The sequence below is a fragment of the Bombina bombina genome, chromosome 2, assembly GCF_027579735.1.
Source record: "Bombina bombina isolate aBomBom1 chromosome 2, aBomBom1.pri, whole genome shotgun sequence".
Taxonomy (NCBI): Eukaryota; Metazoa; Chordata; class Amphibia; order Anura; family Bombinatoridae; genus Bombina; species Bombina bombina.
In genome coordinates this window covers 746,319,015-746,341,214 of record NC_069500.1, presented here as the reverse complement: position 1 = coordinate 746,341,214, position 22,200 = coordinate 746,319,015, and the positions used below count along the sequence as shown (strand labels likewise).

Genomic DNA, 22,200 nt, shown 5'->3' with positions numbered 1-22,200 from the left:
GGATACAGGAGACTCAGTAGGCTGTCACAGGATACCGGGTGAGGTACAGCAGACACAAGTAAGCTGCCACTGGTACAGCAGGATACAGGAGACTCAGTAGGCTGTCACAGGATACCAGGTGAGAGCAGCAGGTAAAGCAGGATACCCAGCGGGTACTATTGGTAAGAAAGTCATGGGATACCAGGTGAGTGTAGCAGGTACAGCAGATACAAGTAAGCTGCCACTGATACAGCAGGATACAGGAGACTCAGAAGGCACAGGATACCAGGTGAGGTACAGCAGACACAAGTAAGCTGCCACTGGTACAGCAGGATACAGGAGACTCAGTAGGCTGTCACAGGATACCAGGTGAGAGCAGCAGGTAAAGCAGGATACCCAGCGGGTACTATTGGTAAGAAAGTCATGGGATACCAGGTGAGTGTAGCAGGTACAGTGGATACAGGTAAGCCGTCACTGGTAAAGCAGGATACAGGAGATTAAGCTGGATATCACGGGATACTAGGATAAGTGAGAAAAGGAACAGGAGGGCAGGTAAGCATGAGGTAAGCTCCTCAATAACTCAGCCCAGATTGAAGGGGCTGAGTAGGTTTATATAAGAATCCCCACACCTGTGGCCACATAGGCAGGCGTTCCTGTAATCAGTTGCTGCCCCTTTAAATTAGAGCAAAGTGTGGCACAGTGCACCTAGGAAGAGCAGCAGCAAAAGGCAGACCTTGGCATTCCTCTACGTGACGTCAGGAGCCAATTGTGGGATTAGATAAGTTTACAGCTAGTGGCTGCTAAAAAGTGGAACTGGAGAACCCTGAACTTAGAGCAGGGCTGCCCAAACTATGCCCAGGAGCCATAGCTGACCTGTCAGATGTTTGTTTTCTGCTCAGTGATGCTAAAGACAACACAGATATTAAGTAATTAGTTGTGTATTTGTACGACCCTTAGAGAATGCAACTGTATGTAGTACTAAGATTTACAAATAGCAGCTTGCTATGTAGTTAACTAAAATAATGATTATAATCTAATTTTATATTGAGGCATTTTCTCTAGCATAAGTATCATGTTATGTGTCCTAATCCCACCATTAGTGACTGACCCTAGCACAGCTAGCATTGACCCTCTTGTACAAAGGGTAAGATGGTCCAAATCCCCTCCATCTTGAACGTGATTACCTGTAGAAATTTTAAGAATGTGAGATCTAGAATTGGTCTGTAAGTTCCCTCCTTATTTGGATCTATGAACAGATTTGAATTAAACCCTTGGCTTCTTTCCAAATCTGGAACGGGAATGATCACTCCCAATTTTTTTTTTTAGCTTTCTGTCCAGATGAGAAAGATTTCTGATTACTGGACTGGTGAAAAGAAAGAAAATGATTAGCAAATCTAGTTTTGTCTGTGAACTTTTTGTCCTGAGGTAAAAAAGCACCCCTAGCACCAGAAACAGTGTCAATAATTGCATCAAAGCTAGGACTGAATAAAATGTATCCTTGGAAAGGTGAGAGATAAATGTCTGCCCATTGATACCCTGTCTACAGACCAAGATTTGAGCCACAAAGCTCTCCTGAGAACCGCCAAAGGCACAATCTTTGCTTTAATGCGAATGATCTAAAAAATTGTCACAAAGGAATTAGCAATCTTGATCATTTTAAGATAATCCTGAATTTCCTCTAGGGAGAGGTTTTTGAAGAGAAACCATCACTGATAAGGTGTCACACCACAAAGTGATAGCACCCGCTACATAGGTTACACTAATTGCTGGCCTGAAATAAACAAACTGCTTGATAAAAAGGTTTCCTATGAAAAGTCTCTAGATTTCTATCTATGGAGGCCTATTTATGAAAGGTCTTGCGGACCTGATCCAACAGTACGGATCAGGTCCGCAAGACCTCGCTGAATGCGGAGAGCAATACGCTCTCCGTATTCAGCATTGCACCAATCGGCCGCCAGCAGGGAGGTGTCAATCAACCCGATCGTATTCGATCAGGTTGAATTGCGGCGATTCCTATCTGCCTCCTCACAGCAGGCGGACAGGGTTATGGAGCAGCAGTCTTTAGACCATTGCTTCATAACTGGTGTTCCTGGTAAGTCTGAAGACTCGCCAGAAACACGGCCCTTCAAGCTCCATACGGAGCTTGATAAATGGGTCTCATGGAGTCATTAAAAGAGGTACTATTCTCTAAGGGAATGGTAGTAGTTTTAGCAAGCGTAGCAATAGCTCCATTCACTGTGGGAATAAATTCCCAAAATTCCAGATTTGCATGAGGAATTGGAAACATCTTTCTTGACCTCAGAAAAAAACTTCAAAGTTTTAGGAGGCTTAAATAACAAATCTAGTGGTTTAACCAATCTTTTCTTCTGTAGGAACAGGTTCTTGGAATTCTCAGAGTAAGGAAAACTTCTTGCAGCAAAGTGTGCAGATAATCCATCTTAAATATGCGCTCTTATATTCCAGGTTCATCAAAGGATCCTGACTATCTAACAGTATCTCCCCTTAGGAAGTATCTGAATCTTACACATCAGAATCCTTAAGCAGAGTTACCGATCTGCTGCTTCTGTGAGATATGCCAGATAAACTGAAACCAGCTGAAGTATCACCCTCTGCGAGAAAACGCTTATATTTGCTCTGGGGAAGCATAGATGCCAAAACGTTACAATATGCAAATATTCCTTCTAGGTAACCTCCCTGGGACCTACCCTATACTATAATGGTCTCTCATTCAGCAGCAGCACACCTATAACACAAACAGTTTCCCAATGCAAAAACTGACCTCCACACAAAGAATGTAAAGAGATAATACCCAGGACTGACTCTAAGTTAAGTGCCTTAAACCTTTCAAAGGGAAAAAATCTATGTGTGTATTGTCCTCAGGCTAGGTGTAAAGTTAATATACATACCAATAGCCTGTGGGCTATGTAAATGCTCCTCTTTACCTACCTGTTAGAACTTGCTTCACCTTTCTTACCCAGCTGCAGTAAACCTGCATCCAGCACAATAGCCCATCCTGGTTAGATCTGAAGCAGGAGTACATCGAGAGGCCAGCAGGAGGAGACTGAAGGATAATTCCCAGCAACACCTGAGGCAGGCCAGTGACAAACTCCCAAGGGAGAATTACTATCACTGCCAGTTTACTCCTGTACATCCCATTTTTCTATTCTCAGCTCTCTGAAGGGGATAATGTGTCTCACATACTGTACGTCTGAGAACCCCTGAAGAGCACTTCCATTTTTACCTTCTCCTATGGAGATAAATAAGACTGAGGTGTACTGGGAAGTGGGAAGGATTAAAGGCTCCTGGCATGTTGGGTATTGTTTGCCTCCTCCAAATGGACTGGAGTTTAATTTCACATGTGATGGCTCATGGGCTCTCACCGCCTTATTAAAAAGCGATAAACCCAAAAGAGATGGTAAATAAAATAACTTACCTCTTCCTCCATTACAAGGGTTTGATGGACAGTTCTATGTAAAGCATCTTGGGAAGCGCAAGACCTATTAAAAATATTACAAAAACATACAAAGTTTGTTTAGCAAAATATAAAACATATCTTAATGCTTTTATCAACAACCCCCCCCCCCCCAAATAAAACAGTTTAGCCCCAAAGAGATGTTAATAAAATAGCTTACCTCTTTCTGCATTCTGATGGTTTGAAGAACAGTTCGAGACCTGTTTAAAAAAAAAAAACACACAGTTGGTTTACAAAAATATAAAACATATCTAAAAGCTTTTATCAAAAAACACAAATTTAAAAAACGGTTTACCAAAAAGAGATCGTAAATCAAATAACTTACCTCTTCCTCCATTCCAATGGTTTGATGAACAGTTCTATATTAAACTTCTCAGGAAGCTTGAGACCTATTTAAAATATCAAAAACATACAAAGTTAGTTTAGCTAAATATAAAACATATCTAAATACATTTATCAAAAAACACAAATGTAAAGACGGTTTTACCCAAAAGAGGTGATAAATAAAACAACTTACCTTTTCCTCCATTCCAAGGGTTTGACGAACAGTTCTATCTTAAACTTCTTGGAAGCTTGAGACCTGTTTAAATATATTTAAAAAAAACATACAAAGTTAGTTTAGCTACAGTAAATATAAAACATATCTAGATGCTTTTATCAAAAAACAGTTTAACCCAAAAGTGATGGTAAATGAAATAACTTACCTCTTCCTCCATTCCAGGGGCTTGAAGAACAGTTCAATTTAAAACTTCTAAGGAATCTCAAGTAAAGAGACCTGTTTGAAAATATTAAAACAAACAAAGATATATATAGGTCTCAAGCTAATGGATGTATATAACTTTAAGGGTACGTGTAAGAATAGTTCTATTTAAAAATGAAATGCATTCATGCACATTTCAATTTTGATCTTTCTATCCCTTTAAGGGTTCAGGTAAAACAGGATTTTTTAAAAATCTTAAACAATTTAAAAGGAATAACAAACAAAAAAATAAATAAAAAATAAATGTTAAATCAAATAAGGAGGTATAAAATTAAAAAAAATCAAATATAAAAACAAAAAAACACAGCTAAATACAATATAAATTACAAATTTAAAGAACACACATCAAACTTTCATTGATCTAATTTTATTGATATAAATTCTATAAGATCACCTACTGATTTCTACAGAACCCAAAGACAAACCAGTGGGACAGTGGGACAGTGGGACAACCCCTTTCCTCTCTCACCTCCACAAGCTCTTTACCATTCCAGGTCCCCTCAGAGGATGAGGGGAAGTGCCACTCTGCTTGGCTTCCATTTGGGTCCTGTAGAGGTTTAGACAACTCTCCTAAATGCTTTTATTAAAAAACACAAATTTAAAAAAGGTTTTAACCTAAAAGAGGTGGTAAATAAAATAACTTACCTCCTTCCTCCATTCCGAGGGTTTAAAACTTCTTGGGAAGCTCGAGTAAAGAGACCTGTTTAAAGAATATTACAAGATACAAAGTTATTTTACAAAAATATAAAACATAAAAAAGAGGGTGAAGAATATTGCTACATGACTAGTGTCCTCTCAGGATCACTACAGATTTATACCAATGTCAATATTTTTGTATTAAACAGGATTTATCAGATTTGCATAATTTTAATTCCAAAAGAGGATCTTAATAAAAAAAAACAATAATCTGAAGATTTAACCCACCCCAAACTGTACTCACCTTACCTTCCTCGCCAGCCTCTACTGCTCCTCAGGGTTCTTCAACAGTATAACAGTCTAATCACAGTGCACCTGGTCATGCAGTTGAACTACATGTAGCGTGCTCCTGCACTGGGTAAAGCAGGAGTTCAACAAGTCGACCGATTGTGCTGTCATAATAAATTTTGCTGTTGAAGAAACCAGAAGAGCAGAAGAGGCTGGCGAGGAAGGTATGGTGAGTTAAGTATGAGTTTGGGGAATTAAATCTTTAAAATCCTTTCCACTATCCACATAATTATGTAACATTCATTTAATCATTGACTGGCCCTTTAATATAGAAGATACACATTAAAACTTTAGTAATTCCACTGCTATAGTTTCCTTAAGATGACCTGTTTTTTCTAAAAAAACAGTGTGACAATCCCTTCCTCTCTCCCTCCTACACCATCCCACCACTAATCCAATACTCCATAGAGGAAAAGGGGATGTGTCACTTTGCTTGGTATCCTTTTCGGTCCTTCCGAGAACAAAATAAAACAGTTATTCTAATATTAAAACAACTAATGAAAAACACTAGTTGAAAAACGTATTAAACTAAATCCCCTTCCCTCTCCCAGCTCCACAAACTCTATACCATTCAAGTTCCCTACAGAGAATATCACTCTGCTTGGCTTCCATTTAGGTCCTCTAAAGGTGTAGGCAGCTCTCCAAAAGCAAATACTCTTATTAAAAACACAAATTTAAAAAGTGCTTAACCCAAAAGAAGTGGTAATTAAAACTGCTTACATCTTCCTCCATTCCGATGGTTTAATGAACAGTTCTATTAAAACTTATTGGGAATCTCAAGTAAAGACCTGTTTATATAAAAATTAAAACATACAAATTTAGTATACAAACATATACCAGCTAAAAAAAAGAGGTTAGGGAAATTTGCTACTTGATGAGTAAGCTCTCAGGATCATTACAGATTTACACCAATATAAAAATCTTTTAAAAAGTACTTATAAAAAAAAGTTATGCTTACCTGATAAATAAATTTATTTCATGGTGGTGAGAATCCATGAGAAATCACATGTGGAATTATACTCCAGTCTACTAGGAGGAGGCAAAAAATACCCAACATACCAAGAACTTTTAATCCCATCCATTTCACTGTTTACCTCAGTCAAAACATATGGCCAAGGAAGGAGAGGTATAGAAAAGCAGAAAAGACCAAGGAAGGGTAAATGAAGTGCAAACTGTCGCAAAATGAGCATAAAAATTAGGGGGTCTCTTGGACTCTCATAACAGTGAAATAAATTAACTTATTAGGTAAGTATACATTTTGATTTCTTTGAAAAAGTGTTGAGAGTCCACGAGACATCACATCGGTGATCTAATACTCAAGCTGTGGAGTTACGAGATAAGCGTAAAAGTGCGGAACATGAACTTAAGACACAAAAACTAATGACCAGATACTGCTGCCTGGAGAACATTCCTGCTAAAAACATTAGAGTCAAAAAACATCAAAATGATAAAATGTAGTAAACTAATGTAAGAACCAAATAGATGTCTTGCAGATTTGTTCCACAGATACTTAAAGGGACAGTCTACACCAGAATTTGTATTGTTTAAAAGAATAGATAATTTCTTTATTACCCATTCCCTAGTTTTGTATAACCAACACAGTTATATAAATACACTTTTTACCTCTGTGATTATCTTGTATCTAAAGCCTCTGCAAACTGCCCCCTTATTTCAGTTCTTTTGACAGACATCCATTTTAGCCAATTAGAGCTGCCTCACTGGAACTCCACGTGCGTGAGCACAATGTTATCTATATGACACACATGAACTAACACCCTCTAGTGGTGAACAACTGTCAAAATGCCCTGAGAGAAGAGGCGGCCTTCAAGTGCTTAGAAATTAGCATATGAACCTCCTAGGTTTAGCTTTCAACTAAGAATACCAATAGAACAAAGCAAAATTGGTGACAAAGTAAATTGGAAAATTGTTTAAAATTGCATTCTCTATCTGAATCATGAAAGTTTATTTTGGACTAGACTGTCCCTTTAATTCCTAAAGGCCCTAGAAGTAGAAACAGATCTCGGCACCAGCCTTACTAATCATTTGCTTTAGCCAAGAAGCAATTGTAATTGCTGAAGCTTTCCGACCCTCATGAGATTCATAAACAAAAGGACAAATAATGAAGAAGTTTGTCAATAAAATCTTAGTGGTCCCTATAGACAATTTTAGAGCCCTAAACACATCCAGATTATGTAAAATATATTATCTTCCAGACAGAAGACAAGTGTCCAAACCATGCACAAGTGTAAAGGATGATGCTTATAACACTCGTAGGGCCAAAAAGGTTCCAAGGAGGAGATACTGGATTCAACACCTGTCTAATGATAAATGGGTCATGCCTGCATATTTAATGCCCCTGTCTTTTTAAGGATGTTACCAGTCTTCCCTGTCAGTCAGCTTGCTGTCGGCATCAACCTCTTCTGCTGGTACCTGTCTGATTAGTTATCTCCCACCTGATCTCAGACTCAGTTTCTATTAAAGGAAATTCTCATGCCTAGGCTCAATGCACCAGCTAAGTTGCAGTTTACTCTCTGTCTGTTCCAACGTACCTTTTCCCTGTGTATTTCAAGTCATTCCAGTCCTGTCTGATTTCCTCTGCCTGAGTTCGCATGTACCCTGCTGTATTTTTTTTTGTTTATTTTGCTGTATTTATCCTGGACACTGCTATATTGTATATTCTAAACCCTGCAACATATCTCAGTTCCCAAACAACCATTATTGTGATTACCCAGTCATCTGCTACAACTGTATTGTATACCCTGACACTACAACATAACTCAGTTACCAGACAAGTATTATTTTGATTATAGAATCATCTGCTAAAACTGTATACAACTGTATTGTATACCCTGACCCAGCAACATAACTCAGTTAAAAGACAGGTATAACTGGAATTATCCAGTCATCTGCTACAACTGTATCATGTACGCTGACCCTGCAACATATCTCTTTTACCAAATTTCTACTACTGTCATTACCCAGTCATTACTGCTGTATTGGATACTCTGAACCCTGTAACATATTTTAGTTTTCCAAGGAAACTCTTACTGTGACACCAGGAAAGCAAACATTTCCGGGGCCTTATGATAAATCTTCCTAGACAAAGGATTCCTACCTTGAAGAAGAGTGTCAATGGCTAAATCAGAAAAAACTCAAAACAGGCGTAGAAATACATGCGTACAGTCCGTGTTTGAATAAAATCTTCCCCTGAAAAGGAGACAAAATCTGCCTTTACAAACCATATCCGACGACCACGATTTAACCACCAGGCTCTTCTAGTTAAATGGCCAAGTTGCATTTTTGGCATTGATGAAGATTATTTCCACAACAGCATCACACAAGAAAGTATTAGCAACTTTAATCATCTACGGACGATCCTGAATCTTATCCAGTGAAATCTTCTCAGAGACCATCTCTGATAAAGAGTCACACTATAAAGTTATAACATCTGCTACTCAAACACCACAACCTGCTGGTCTGAAGAAAAAAAAACAGCCTGCTGAAAAGCTTTTCTATGACAAGCTACTAATGTCCTATCCATTGTCAGAGCAGGTATGATGTGATCACTGACTCAAGAGCTGATGCTTTTGTGAGCTAAAGCTCCTCTGTGACATCACAGGCTCCATGGTAACTCACCACCTCTCACCACAGACAATGAGGCAGAGGTGAACTGTCACTCTAAAGGTTACCTCTTAGCCAATATGTAACAAGTCTTATAAATATGTCCTTGAAGGAAGTGTTGTATTCTAATGGAATAGTAGTTTGCTTAAAGGGTTACTTTCTGTTATAATTTTTAAGCTAAACAACTAACATATTAAAGTTAATAAACATTAATTAAAACCTACTGACCTATATTTTCTCCAAAACAAAGTTTCATAACGTTCTAAAAGTTATATCTTTTATTCGCCGATGATGTCACGTTATCCTGCCCACTATTTTCAGCACTGCATGTTCAAAATACTTAAACCAATAACTTTGTGTTTAAAGCGCCATTTTGAAACCTAGGTATTGTAAACGGATTGGTACAGAGCAAAGGATACCCACGGAGTGGGTTTGGAAAACAATTAAATTTGCAGACAAGATTTCTGATATACGTTAGAGATATGTTAATGAAATGCTATTGATAAAAAGCGTATTTGGGGTAGTTAGTTAGTAACAGGCATAGAAAATATTTACTTACAGTGGCCCTTTAACTAAAGTGATTCTGTCCCTTTAAAAAGGGACATGAAAGGCAAAATTAAGCTTTCATGGATCAGATATGCAATTTTAATTTTATTGAGAAATTTGTTTTGTTCTCTTGGTATTCTTTTTTAAAAGCATACCTAGGTAGGCACCGCAACAATGCACTACTGGGTGCTGCTAGCAGGTGATTGGTAGCTACACACATGCCTCTCCCTGTAAACTAAAGCCCAATACTTAGAACAATTGAAAAATAACATTTATTGCTTATCTCTTGTACCTCCTACTGGGAGTGTAATTTCTTCAACTTTACCCAGGTTTCCTTTAACCTACACCTATGTATAGAAACTTTCAGAATAGATAGGGATACCACAGGAAACGTCAGCTATTTAAAATGCCAAAATAAAGTAAAAGGGGCTATTTGTAAACATTTAAATACGCTCCAGCAGTTAAAATGGATCATTGGGGTAAAGTGTTCCTTTCAAGTGGTCTGGGTGGGCAGGTTAATTTACTAACCCGGATCAGTTGAGAAAATGGAGATGTTACAGTACTTTTAATTTAAAGGGACACTGAACCCAGATTTTCTCTTTCATGATTCAGATTAAGGGGCCCATTTATCAAGCTCCGGATGGAGCTTGAGGGCCGTGTTTCTGGCAAGCCTGCAGGCTCGCCAGAAGCACCAGTTATGAAGCAACGGTATAAAGACCGCTGCTCCATAACCTGTCCTCCTGCTCTGAGCATGGGGCGGCGTTGGTCTGTCAGACCTGATCCGCACTGTCGGATCAGGTCCGACAGACCCTTGTTAAATAGGCTCCAAAGCATGCAATTTTAAGCAACTTTCTAATTTACTCCTATTATCAATGTTTCTTCATTCTCTTGCTACCTTTATTTGAAAAGCAAGAATGTAAGTTTAGAAGCCGGCCCATTTTTGGTTCACAACCTGGGTTGTCCTTGCTGATTGAACAGCACCAATAAACAAGTGCTGTCCAGTGTCCTGAACTAAAAATTGTCTGGCTCCTTAGCTTAGATGCCTTCTTTTTCAAATAAAGATAGCAAGAGAATGAAGAAAATTGATAATAGGAGTAAATTAGAAAGTTGCTTACAAGTGCATGCTCTATCTGAATCATGAAAGAAAAAAATTTGGGTTCAGTGTCCCTTTAAAAAAAAAAAATATTTTTTGAACAATGTTATCTTATAGCTGTTTATTTCTTATTGTATCTTCCCTTTACAGCAGGGCTAATGCTGCTATAAGACAGAAAAGAGTAGGGCTCCCTTGCAGCTGGTTGCAGGATTACACTGCAGCTGGGCACAGAAAATTGCTTTTAAGCAGTCATGGTTTTGCAAAAAGGTCATCTATATTCCCTAAACATACTATAGCAAGCAGGTACATTTCTATCTTAAAGGAGCATACAAGCAAAAGGGTAGAATGTAAAGGCACAGACTAGTATATGATGCTGTCATGTGACCCGCAGAAATTGTTTTGAGCGAGGGGTAAAAAAAACAACCTGTCCTAAGTATAAGAATATCAGTGGCAACATGTATGTATATATATATATAATAACTTGTTAATGACAATGACCTAGATTACAAGTGTTACAGTACAGCTATATCTCTGGAAATTTGGCCTTTGTGAGTGGAATAGTCCTCTCACCCGTATTACAAGCGTTTTAGCCTATGCCGCACTGATCCATTCCTCACTCAAAAAATGGCTTTTGAGTGTGGAATGTTCAGCTAAAAAACACAAGTAACTGCATGAAGAAGGCACTAATATTGAAAATAAAACATAGCTTTTATTTAAGCATACTAAAGCATAGAGCAAGATGCAACAGCAGCTCCTTACGTGTTTCGTGCCACTACAGGGCACTTAATCATAGGAATGTTGTGGAATTTTAAGGTCACCCATATAACAGGTTGTGTGGTCTGGCTATTCCACTAGCGTTATAGCTTATATCGCCACGATCCATTCCACTACCAAAGACCAGTAGTTACGGATTTTGTTAAACAAAAATGTTTCACAAAACTCCTAACAACTGTAGTCTTCTTATCCCAGCATCAAGTGGATTGATAGGAAATATCCCAGAGCAGAGTAAGTTAGTGAAATGAGGTAAGCAGTACTCACGGTAGACAGGGTAGTCCTTTAGGGCAATAAGAAGAAGGCAGAGAATTGTCAAGACAGGCTGAGTCCGGCAACAGGAAAGCAATCCAGCAGTGTAGCAGTTCAGGGGTAAACCAATAGAATGGTCAGACAAGCAGAGTTCAATAACAGTATGGCAATCCAGCAGTTCAGGGGTTAAGCAAACAGAGTGGTCAGACAGGCAGAGTTCAATAACAGTATGGCAATCCAGCATAAAGTAACACACCACCCAGGAGCACATGAAGCAACACCTATACTTGGGCACAGGTGAATCTAAGTGAGGTACTTACATAGCTGCAGGATTCACGCCACAGGAGGAATCTGGACTGGCAACAGGAAGAGAGGCGCACTGTGATGACATCATCACCAGCACCTGAAGCTCATCGCAGTGTCCATGGCAACAGCGAAGTGGCGGTCGGGCGGCGTGACACAGCCCCCCACTTAAGGGTTCTCTCCGGGAACCAGAGTTGGTTTCAAAGGATGAGCAGCATGGAACCTGGAGACCAAAGATGGAGCATGCACATCACGGGCAGGAACCCAGGAACAATCTGCCACAGAGTAACCCTTCCAATGCACGAGGTACTGCAGTTGCCTGTACCTGTATCTGGAGTCCAGGATCTTAGCAACCTCATACTCAGGGTCACCATGAACCAAGACCGGAGGAGGATAGATCTGTTCTTGATGTAGGGCTTGAGCAATAAGATGTTAAAGACTGGGTGTATGCGCAGGGTTCTGAGCAACGCCACTTTGTAGGCAACAGTAGACAGTCTTTTAAGGACTTTGACTGGGTTGACGTAGACGAACATGTCAAGTAGAGACCCAGATACGTTCACCTACCAAAAAGGCACGAACAGTAGCTCGATGATGATCAGCAAACCTCTTGTAACTGGAGACAGTTGAACGTAACTGAGAGCGAATATGTTGCCAATGAGTAGTGAGGTTAGTAACATGTTGGTCTACAACAGGAACCCCTGTTGACTTAGCAGAAAGAGGAAAGACATGAGGTTGGCAGCCTGCTGTGGCTTGAAATGGAGAACATCGTAGAGAAGAGTGCCAATGAGTGTTCTTTGCCAGTTCGGCTAAGGGCAACAATTGAGACCAATTGGTATGAAAAGAATTAACATAAGCTCTGAGATAGGCTTCGAGATCCTGATTCGCTCTCTCCGTCAGCCCATTAGTCTGGGGATGGTAGCCAGAAGACAAGGAAACAGTGGTTCCAATCAATTTGCAAAAAGCTTTCCAAAAGGTAGAGATGAATTGAGGACCTCTGTTGGAAACAATATTCACGGGAATAATTCTTGGGAAGAGGGTAGCTTGTTTAAGGGTATAAAATGAGCAAGTCTGGAGAACCGATCCACCACAACCCAGATAACCGTATGATGGTCAGAAGAAGAGAAGTCTACAATGAAATCCATTGTTATGTGTGTCCAAGGTTGTTTGGGAATGGATAACGTTTGGAGCAACCCATGAGACAAGGATCAGGGAGTCTTATTGGCAGCACAAGTCATGCAGGCCTTTACATAATCCTGAGAGTCAGACTTCATGGTAGGCGACCATACATGTCGGGAAAGAAACTTAAAAGTTCTTGTCAAACCAGGATGTCCTGATAGTTTGCTATCATGAGCCCAGGAAAGCACAGGTGTGCGTAGGTTTGGAGGTACAAAGAAGATATCAGGAGCCACAGGGGCTTCAGGAGGCTTTCTAGACTGAGCATGTTGCAGTCTTTGAAGTAGAGTGGTGTTAATTTGAGCAACCACACAGGAAGGGGGTATGATGTGTTCGATAGGAGCTTTAGAAGAGTCACTAGACTGAGGAAACTGACGGGAAAGGGCATCAGCCTTTTTATTCTTAGTTCCAGGAAGATAAGAGATTACAAAGTTAAAATAGGAAAAGAACAAGGCCCACCTGGCCTGTTGAGGATTGAGTCGATGAGCAGTCTCTAGATACGTCAGATTCTTGTGGTCAGTGAGAATTTGAATGGGGTTGGCAGTACCCTCTAGCCAATGACGCCATTCAGTCAGGGGCATCTTAATTGCTAAGAGTTCACGATTGCCCACATCGTAATTCCTCTCTGTAGGAGTTAAGCGTTTGGAGAAAAAAGGCTACAGGGTGTAATTTGGAGGTTAAAGGATCCCTTTGGGTTAAGACTGCTCCAGCTCCTAAATTGGAGGCATCAACCTCTAAAGTGAACTGCAGGTCAGGATCAGGATGGTGGAGCACAGGAGCAGAACAAAAGGCCTTTTTCAGACAAGAGAAGGTATCCACAGCTTCAAGAGGCCAATTCTTGCAGTCTCTGTTCCGTTTAGTCAACTCATTGAGTGTAGCAACTACTTGGGAGAAGTTCTTTATAAACTTGCGGTAATAATTGGAGAACCCCAATAATCTATGTAGTTCTTTTAATGAGGTGGGTTGAGGCCATTCCAGAACTGCGGTTAGCTTAGAAGGCAAAACCCTCCTTTAAAATGACATAACCAAGGAACTGGATCTGAACTTGATCGAACTCACATTTCTCCAGTTTGGCTACCAGAGAATTGTCTCTGAGGCAAAGAAGTACCTGTCTTACATGCTCATGATGCTCCTCAAGGGTGGAGGAGAAAATAAGGATGTCATCCAGATAGACGATCACAGTGTGATTGAGGAGGTCACGGAAGACATCGTTGACAAATGCTTGAAAGACTGCAGAGGCATTACACAGCCCAAAAGGCATTACAAGATATTTATAATGCCCTGATCTCATGTTGAAGGCAGTCTTCCATTCATGCCCTGGGAAGATACAAATAAGATTGTACGCCCCATGTAGGTCCAACTTAGTGAAGAAGTGAGCATTTTGGAGCGAATCATAAAGTTTGGTGATCAAAGGAATGGGATAGCGATTCTTGATAGTGATGTTGTTTAGGGCTCTGTAGTCAATACAGGGTCTGAGCCCACTATCCTTCGTCAGGAGAAGAGGAAGGGCGAATAAAACCTTTTAGTAAGGTTCTCTTGAATATAGTCCTCCATGGCCTTGCTTTCAGCTTTGGAGAGTGGATAAGTCCTCCCTTTAGGAAGTGGGGTTTCAGGAAAGAGGTAAATTTTACAGTCGTAAAGACGATGGGGAGGCAGCACATCAGCTGCTTTCTTTTCAAACACATCTGTAAAATCTGCATATACTGAGGGAAGGCTTGAAGGGGTCTGTATACTGGGTATGGGGATGCGGTGCAGAGGAGTAACCTTAGAAAGACAGGATGTACCCCAAGAGGCCAACTGTCCCTCAGCCCAGTCGAACTGTGGATTGTGTACCAGAAGCCAAGGAAGACCAAGGATGACAGGTTATGCTGGAGAATGAATGACATCAAACTGCAACTGTTCAGTATGAAGGACTCCCACAGTCAGGATTAGGGGTGCTGATTCGAAATGAATTAAACCTGTTCCAAGGTGAGTGCCATCCAGAGTAGTTATTTTGAGACATTGTTTTTTGTGCAGTAGAGGCAAGCCTGCCTGAATCATAAAACGGTGACCAAGAACATTTCCAGCTGCCCCTCAATCAATAAAGGCTTGAGTGTGGACATAATTCTGAAGAAAGGTAAGGGTAACAGGTACCAGGATCCGAGAAGAGTGAGGGGATTTAGTAGTGACCATGCTTCAAGGTACCCTAGTTTTATCCTCTAAGCATTGGCTTTTCCTGGCAGAATATCACAATTCTTAAGTTGGTGTGAGTAAGAACCACAATTGAAACACAGTCTCAATCTCCTTCTTCTCTGTCTTTCAGATTCTGTGGGTTTGAGGGAGGAGAGATCATGGGTTCCTCTACAGAGGTAACTGGAGGCGCTGAAGGGGTAGAGGGTAGTCTAGACGGGTAGGAGGATGAGAGGGAGGGATTCTACAAGTTCTGTCTCTCTCAGTTTGTCTCTCCTGAAAGTGAGAATCCAGACTGATACAAAGTATTATGAATTCATCCAGAGAAGAAGGAACATCACGATAAGTTAGCTTATCCTTGATGCGCTCACGCACGCCTCTCCTAAAGGCCACCTTAAGAGCACTGCCATCATAACTGCCATCACAACAAGTGCCAAGGTGCAAAACTCGATGGCCTATTGTGCCACAGTTCTATTGCTCTGGCGGAGATCCAAGAGAGAGTACTCTGCAACAGAAGCATGGCCAGAAGTCCAAAACACAGAAGATAATGCAGAAATGAAGGCATCAGCATCGTTCAGGAGTTGAGCATTCTGTTCCAAAATGGGAGAGACCCAGGGCCTTGTCTTTCAATAAAGAAATGATAAAAGTGGTCTTTGACTGATGAGACTGGAAGGTGTGAGGATCATTGTGAAAGTGCAGCCTGCACTGCTTAAGAAAACCCCTACAATCAGTAGTACAATCATACTTGTCAGGCAAAGGTATCCGGGGTATACTTCCAGAAGACTTTGCAGCACTGGCAGCTGGGACAGGCTGTGCAACAAAAGGAGTAACGTTCTTTTCTGCAACCAGTGAGGAGAGCATAGCGGATATAGCCTCTAGTTTAGAATCCACATTCTGCAAGTGTATGGTATGGGTTCCCAGCATCTGTCCCTGAAGAGTGACTGTTCTTGCTACCTCATTTGGGTCCATGGCCCAAGTATAATGTAATGCTTGTGGGATATCTATCTATCAGACAAAACTTGGCCAGTAGTCTTCTTATCCCGGCGTCAAGTGGAATGATAGGAATTATCCCAGAGCAGATTAAGTTAGTTAAACGAGGTAAGCAGTACTGACGGTAGACAGGGTAGTCCTTCAGGGCAATAAGAAGAAGGCAGAGAATGGTCAAGATAGGCTGAGTCCAGCAACAGGAAAGCAATCCAGCAGTGTAGCAGTTCATGGGTAAACCAATAGAATGGCCAGACAAGCAGAGTTCAATAACAGTATGGTAATCCAGCAGTACAGGGGTTAAGCAAGCAGAGTGGTCAGACAGGCAAAGTTCAATAACAGTATGGAAATCCAGCAGTTCAGGGGTTAAGCAAGCAGAGTGGTCAGACAGGCAAAGTTCAATAACAGTATGGAAATCCAGCAGTTCAGGGGTTAAGCAAGCAGAGTGGTCAGACAGGCAGAGTTCAATAACAGTATGGCAATCCAGCATAACGTAACACAGCACCCAGGAGCACACAAAGCAACACCTATACTTGGGCACAGGTGAATGTAAGTGAGGTACTTACATAGCTGCAGGATTCGCACCACTGGAGGAAACTGGACCGGCATCAGGAAGAGAGGCGCGCTGCGATGTATTGTATTGTTAGGGGGGACTTATTTTGTATCCAAAAAGATCTGATTTCTTTAGGGCAATGCCCTACAAAAGGCCCTTTTAAGGGCTATTGGTAGTTTAGTGTTAGATTAGAGGGTTATTTTTGTAAGTTAATTTTTCGTTGAAATGTTAGTTTTTTTTTCGTAGTGTTAGGATTTTTTAATTTTATAATTTAGGTTTTTTATTTTTGGTACCTTATTTTTTAACAAATAGTAATGTTAGGTTTATTTAATCTTCTAATGTGAAATTTCCAAAAAGAAGAGCCACTTCAAGTTTTTACCCCATACATCATCGGGGCAAATCCTTGGAAGTTGCGCCAATTAAATGACTAGCAAACATATTCTATCCTTAATAAGAATCCTACTTTGCTTTTTCAGCAGGAACTTGGGCAGATGCTGGATGACGGGGTTCACTTGGGTATACTTGACCAACAGACTGCGAATTCCCTTTATGTGGATCATCCTATTATCCCCGTCTTTCACCATCTGCCGAAAGTTCATAAAAGCCTTATTGGCATAAAGGGTCATCCTATTGTGTCAGAAATAGGCTCCCTGCTTGAGCCCTTAAGCGATTGGTTGGATGGGGTTCTTCAGGCCTATATTTTATCCTTACCCAGTTACATTCGAGACACACCTCATGTATTGAGTATGCTGGAAAATGTTGATTGGCTTGAAAACTACAGTTAGCTCACCACTGAGGTGGCTTCCTTGTATTCCAGCATACCACATGACATGGGCTTAGAGGCCATCAAATATTTTCTTACATTGAGTTCTGATCTAACGAATGACATTATATCATATCTTCTGTCCATCACGCAGTTTTTGTTGGAACACAACTACTTCTGCTTTGAAGGAGTATTCTACCTACAGAAGCAAGGTACAGCTATGGGGCAAAATTTGCCCCTTCATATGCTAATTTGTATATGGGCTGGCTGGAACGCTTTTTCATCTACAGCATGGATAACCCCTTCAGAGCAGAAGTAGTGTTTTATCGTCAATTTATAGATGATTTCATTTTTATTTTGGTCCTCTAATGAGACAAAAGCCATATAATTTGTTCACTATCTAAATGACAGCCATAATGGTTTACAATCCACCTATGAGTGGCACGAAAAAAGTGTCAATATTTTGGATATAACTCTAATGGGTTATTCTGTGTAACATAAAATCCACTCTAAGCTGTTTAGAAAACCCATTTCAGGGAACACTATTCTGCATAAAAAAAGTGCAGGGGATAGCAAAAAGTCAATTCTTGAGGGCTAGGAGGATATGCAGTAAGGACAGTGACTTTATTGAGGAAAGTAAAGATATTAAACAAAGACTCAAAACAAGAGGTTATTCTCCCAAACTACTTGACCATCTAGCCAATAAGATACTTTCAGATTGAAGACAAGCCTTACAATCACAGACCAAAAAACAAGACACTAAATGTGGTAGACCACTGTCCTTTATTACACAATACTCATCAGATTTTTCCTCTGTCTGTAATATCATCAAGAAATATTTTCCTATCCTTTTAGGTGATACCCATTTAAAATCCACAGTAGTAAAAGGTTTCAAAGGTTTCCAAAAACCTTACCCTGGGCAATATTCTAGCCCCTAGTCAATTACCTCCTAATATCAAAAATACAGGTTCATGGTTACAAGTAAATGGTACCTATATATGTGGGAACCACAGGTGTAAGGTCTGTGACTACATCACTGAGGGAATTTTTTTTTATTCATGTGACACTTCACAAACTTTTCTAACAAAAATATGTATAAAATGTTCTACCTCCTATGTTGTGTATCTCATTGAGTGCGTTGAACATTCTAAACAATATGCTGGCATGACTAGTAGAGAAGTCCAGACTCGCGTCTGGGAACATCTTGGCTATATCAAATATGACAAACCATGTTCTTCCCTTTCAAGGCACTTTCTAGAGGTACACAAGGATACCAAATTCTTTAGATGGCGAGGCATTGAAACAATACGATTGCCCCCTAGGGGAGGTAACAAAGACCAACTACTAGCAAGACAGGAGGTGTATTGGATCATGAAGCTTCATACCCAAATTCCACATGGTTTTAATTTGGAATTTGACATCATTAACCATTGGAAATTAATGTTTCGTGTTCCTGTACACCTCCATCTTGCCTCTTTGTATCCTTTTTGATTCCTTGACATTTGGATTTTTCATGTTCTAATGTTTTCAATTGTGTTATTTCAAAATCATTCATCTAAGCATGTGAATCAACAAAATTCTTAAACATACTGGTATGTTTAGTCAGTATCATACCATATAGATGAGCTTTTTTATTATTTCTCACATTCATTTTCCATTTAATGGATTTTATATGCTATTCCAATATGAACAGTTAACTAATGTTGTAACAATATTGTTATAGATTATTTATTCTTCATTACAATTGCCCCCTTGATCATATATCTATTTATTTGTTATATATGTATACATAGAATATAATAGTGTCAAACAATGTTTTGCTATTATAGTGTACTGTCTTAACATATGTATACTGCAATTATGCAGCATTGATATATGGCGTTTGTATTACAGCTTATTTATTAGTGAAGTATACCTACCTACTTTTCTACCAACTGTCTAATATGTTACCTTTCTGCATCAAGCATCTGTGTTGTGCATATATATATTTTTATATATTTTTGCCTCATGTTGTTAAACTGTGTAGCGATACCTCCATTACTTATATTAGATCATCCACCCCATTTAGAATAGAATTGTGTTAATTCTGTTTTTCACAGGTTAATAGGGGTGTGTTTAACACCAACCAATGACTGTAGTGGGTTTATCCTTTTTAAACAGCACTCACCTGTGCCTTTTCAGGTTTATGAGTACGGCCAAAGCCGAAACGCGTAAAACCTTTCTCCTCTCCTTTTATGCGTAACATGTCGTTATTTTAATTTGATTGAAATAAAGCCTTTCTTTATATTTGGATTTTTGGGATTACTACTCTCTTTTTTTGCAGGTTTATATATAGTTTAAGCTTAGTTTTTTTCATTTCACAGGTAAGTTTTTATTTATTTTAGAGTAGTTATATTGTTAGTTTAATTTAAAGTTAGCAGGTGTTAGGTTTAGGGGTTAATAGTTTAGTTTGTCGCGATGTGGGGGGTCGGTGGTTTAGGGGTTAGTAGGTTTAGTTTAGTATTTGCGATGTGGGTGTTTGGCGGTTTAGGGTTTAATAGGTTTAGTCTAGTATTTACGATGTGGGTGTTTGGTGGATTAGCGGTTAATAGGTTTATTGCAGTGTTGGCGATGTGGGGGGCAGCGTATTAGGGGTTCATAGTTTTATTTAGGTGTTAGCGATGCGGGTGGGTGGTGGATTAGGGGTTAATAGGTATATTTAATGTTGGCGATGCGGATGGATGGTGGATTAGGGGTTAATAGGTTTATTTAGTGTTGGCGATGCGGGTGGGTGGCGGATTAGGGATTAATATCTTTATTTAATGTTGCCGATGTCAGTGGCGGCAGATTAAGGGTATTTAGACTAGGGTGTTAGATTTATAATATACCTTATTGTCTCCATAGACATCATTCCGCAATCGCAGGTGTTAGGTTTTTTCTAACACTTTTTCTCCATTGAGGTCTATGGGAGAAAAAATGCACGAGCACTTCAAGTCAGGACAGAAGATTTTTTTTGCGGTACCACTACATTTTTAGCATTATTTACGTACCGGTTTAGCGCACAACTTTTAATCTAGGTTTATATTTCCTAACTCATTTCATGTACAGTATATTTTAATGGAAAATAAGGAAATATTTAAGTGACCCCAGACATTTTTAACGTCAGTGTGTGTGTGTGTGTATATATATTTTTATATATGTATAATATATATATATATATATATATATATATATATATATATATATACACATATATTTTTTGTAAATACATTTCTCTATATCTCTATATATACATATACCTGTATATCTATTCCTATATATGTATTGATCTGTATTTTACATGAACAGTATCAAATATATATAGAAATATATATTTAATAATAAAAAAGTACATTATATTCTATGTGAATTAAATAGGAATGTAAAATATGCATTTAATCCCATGGACTCTAACTACCTTATGAAAGAAAAATCATCATTGCACTTCAGTGCATATCAAAATTAACCTTTTATGTGCTTTAATTCAACAGTTAATCAAGGTTTTTCGCTGTACAGATATCTGTATATCATGGACAAACTTATACTTTTTCTCTTTTAATTTTAGGGTGACTCTGGAGGACCTCTGGTGTGTGACAGTATAGCCACAGGAATTGTGTCCTTTGGAAAGGAGAAGCCTCCAGGAGTTTACACCCAAATATCCAGCTTCCTGCCCTGGATTAGGAAGATTATGTCTGGATGACTTTCCTTAAAGGGACATTATACACTCGATTTTTCTTTACATAAATGTTTTGTAGATTATTCATTTATATAGCCTATACAGGTTTAAAAAAAATATATAAAGTTTTGCTTATTTTTAAATAACATTGCTCTGATTTTTAGACTCCTAACCAAGCCCCAAAGTTTTAGGAGAATACCGACGTATACCTACTCCAGCTTGCTTCTGTTTGTGTAAAGGGTCTTTTCATATGAAGAGAAGGGGGAGAGTACCTGTTATTTCCCCCTTAAAGTGAGTGTTCTAGCTACCTTTTTAACAGGAATTATTACAGGCATTAAAAAAAAAAGATGTTTATTACTTTGATTAAAACCCAAATTTCATATCAGTCTATGTGGTTTCATTTACAAATAGAAAATAGGCCAGCTTATAAGTATTACATTTCAAACAATACTAGGAGCAAAAGAAAACTAACATTATTCAAATCTGTGTTTAGGAAAAACTATGTACATGCAACAGATAAACATCTTAGTTTAATACATTCATGATAAACTAACACAATCGAAAAAGAACAGGATGCCTTATAATAGATAAAAAAAAAACTATGCATGTGATATTAGCACAGGGCACCATCATGTGGACATTTTGAGGTAATGCAAGGCCTGACAACCATTTCATAAGTGTGTTGGAAGACCTAGTACTTGGCATCTAAATAGCAGTGGTGTCACTACAGGAGTATTAGAGGTCTCTCAGTTGAGACCGGGCCCACACCAAAAGGGGACCCATCTTGCTCTGTAGACTGTAGTCATTAGATACATTGCTACAGGGGAGACCTCTGTGTGCTCCTCTGGAAAGTATGATTCTACCTGTCCGGGAATGACCTGGACAGTCCAGTTTTCCAAGTGTGTGTCTGAATTTGAAGCTCATTCAGGAACAGACATGGAAATGTCCAGGTTTGGTGGGAATGCAGTGCGATGATGCACTAATACTGTTCTCTCTGATTTGCCTCTGTTTCCACAAGGTGTTGCCACCAGTCAATGACATCCGGCCTGCTGCAGTGCACTAAAACTAGCACAGTCTGTGTGC

General features: G+C 39.4%; 1 protein-coding gene across 1 annotated transcript in view; it reads left to right on the top strand.

Annotated features, from left to right (window-relative positions):
* The window catches only part of LOC128647986 (mast cell protease 8), an 87,995-nt gene extending 66,493 nt beyond the window's left edge, over window positions 1–21,502 (top strand). Inside the window, exon 5 of the mRNA XM_053700666.1 lies at window positions 21,007–21,502. Coding sequence (XP_053556641.1) covers window positions 21,007–21,141 — 135 coding nt within the window. The 3' untranslated portion in view covers window positions 21,142–21,502. The remainder of the gene's footprint in view (window positions 1–21,006) is intronic.
* Window positions 21,503–22,200: the final 698 nt, after the last annotated feature.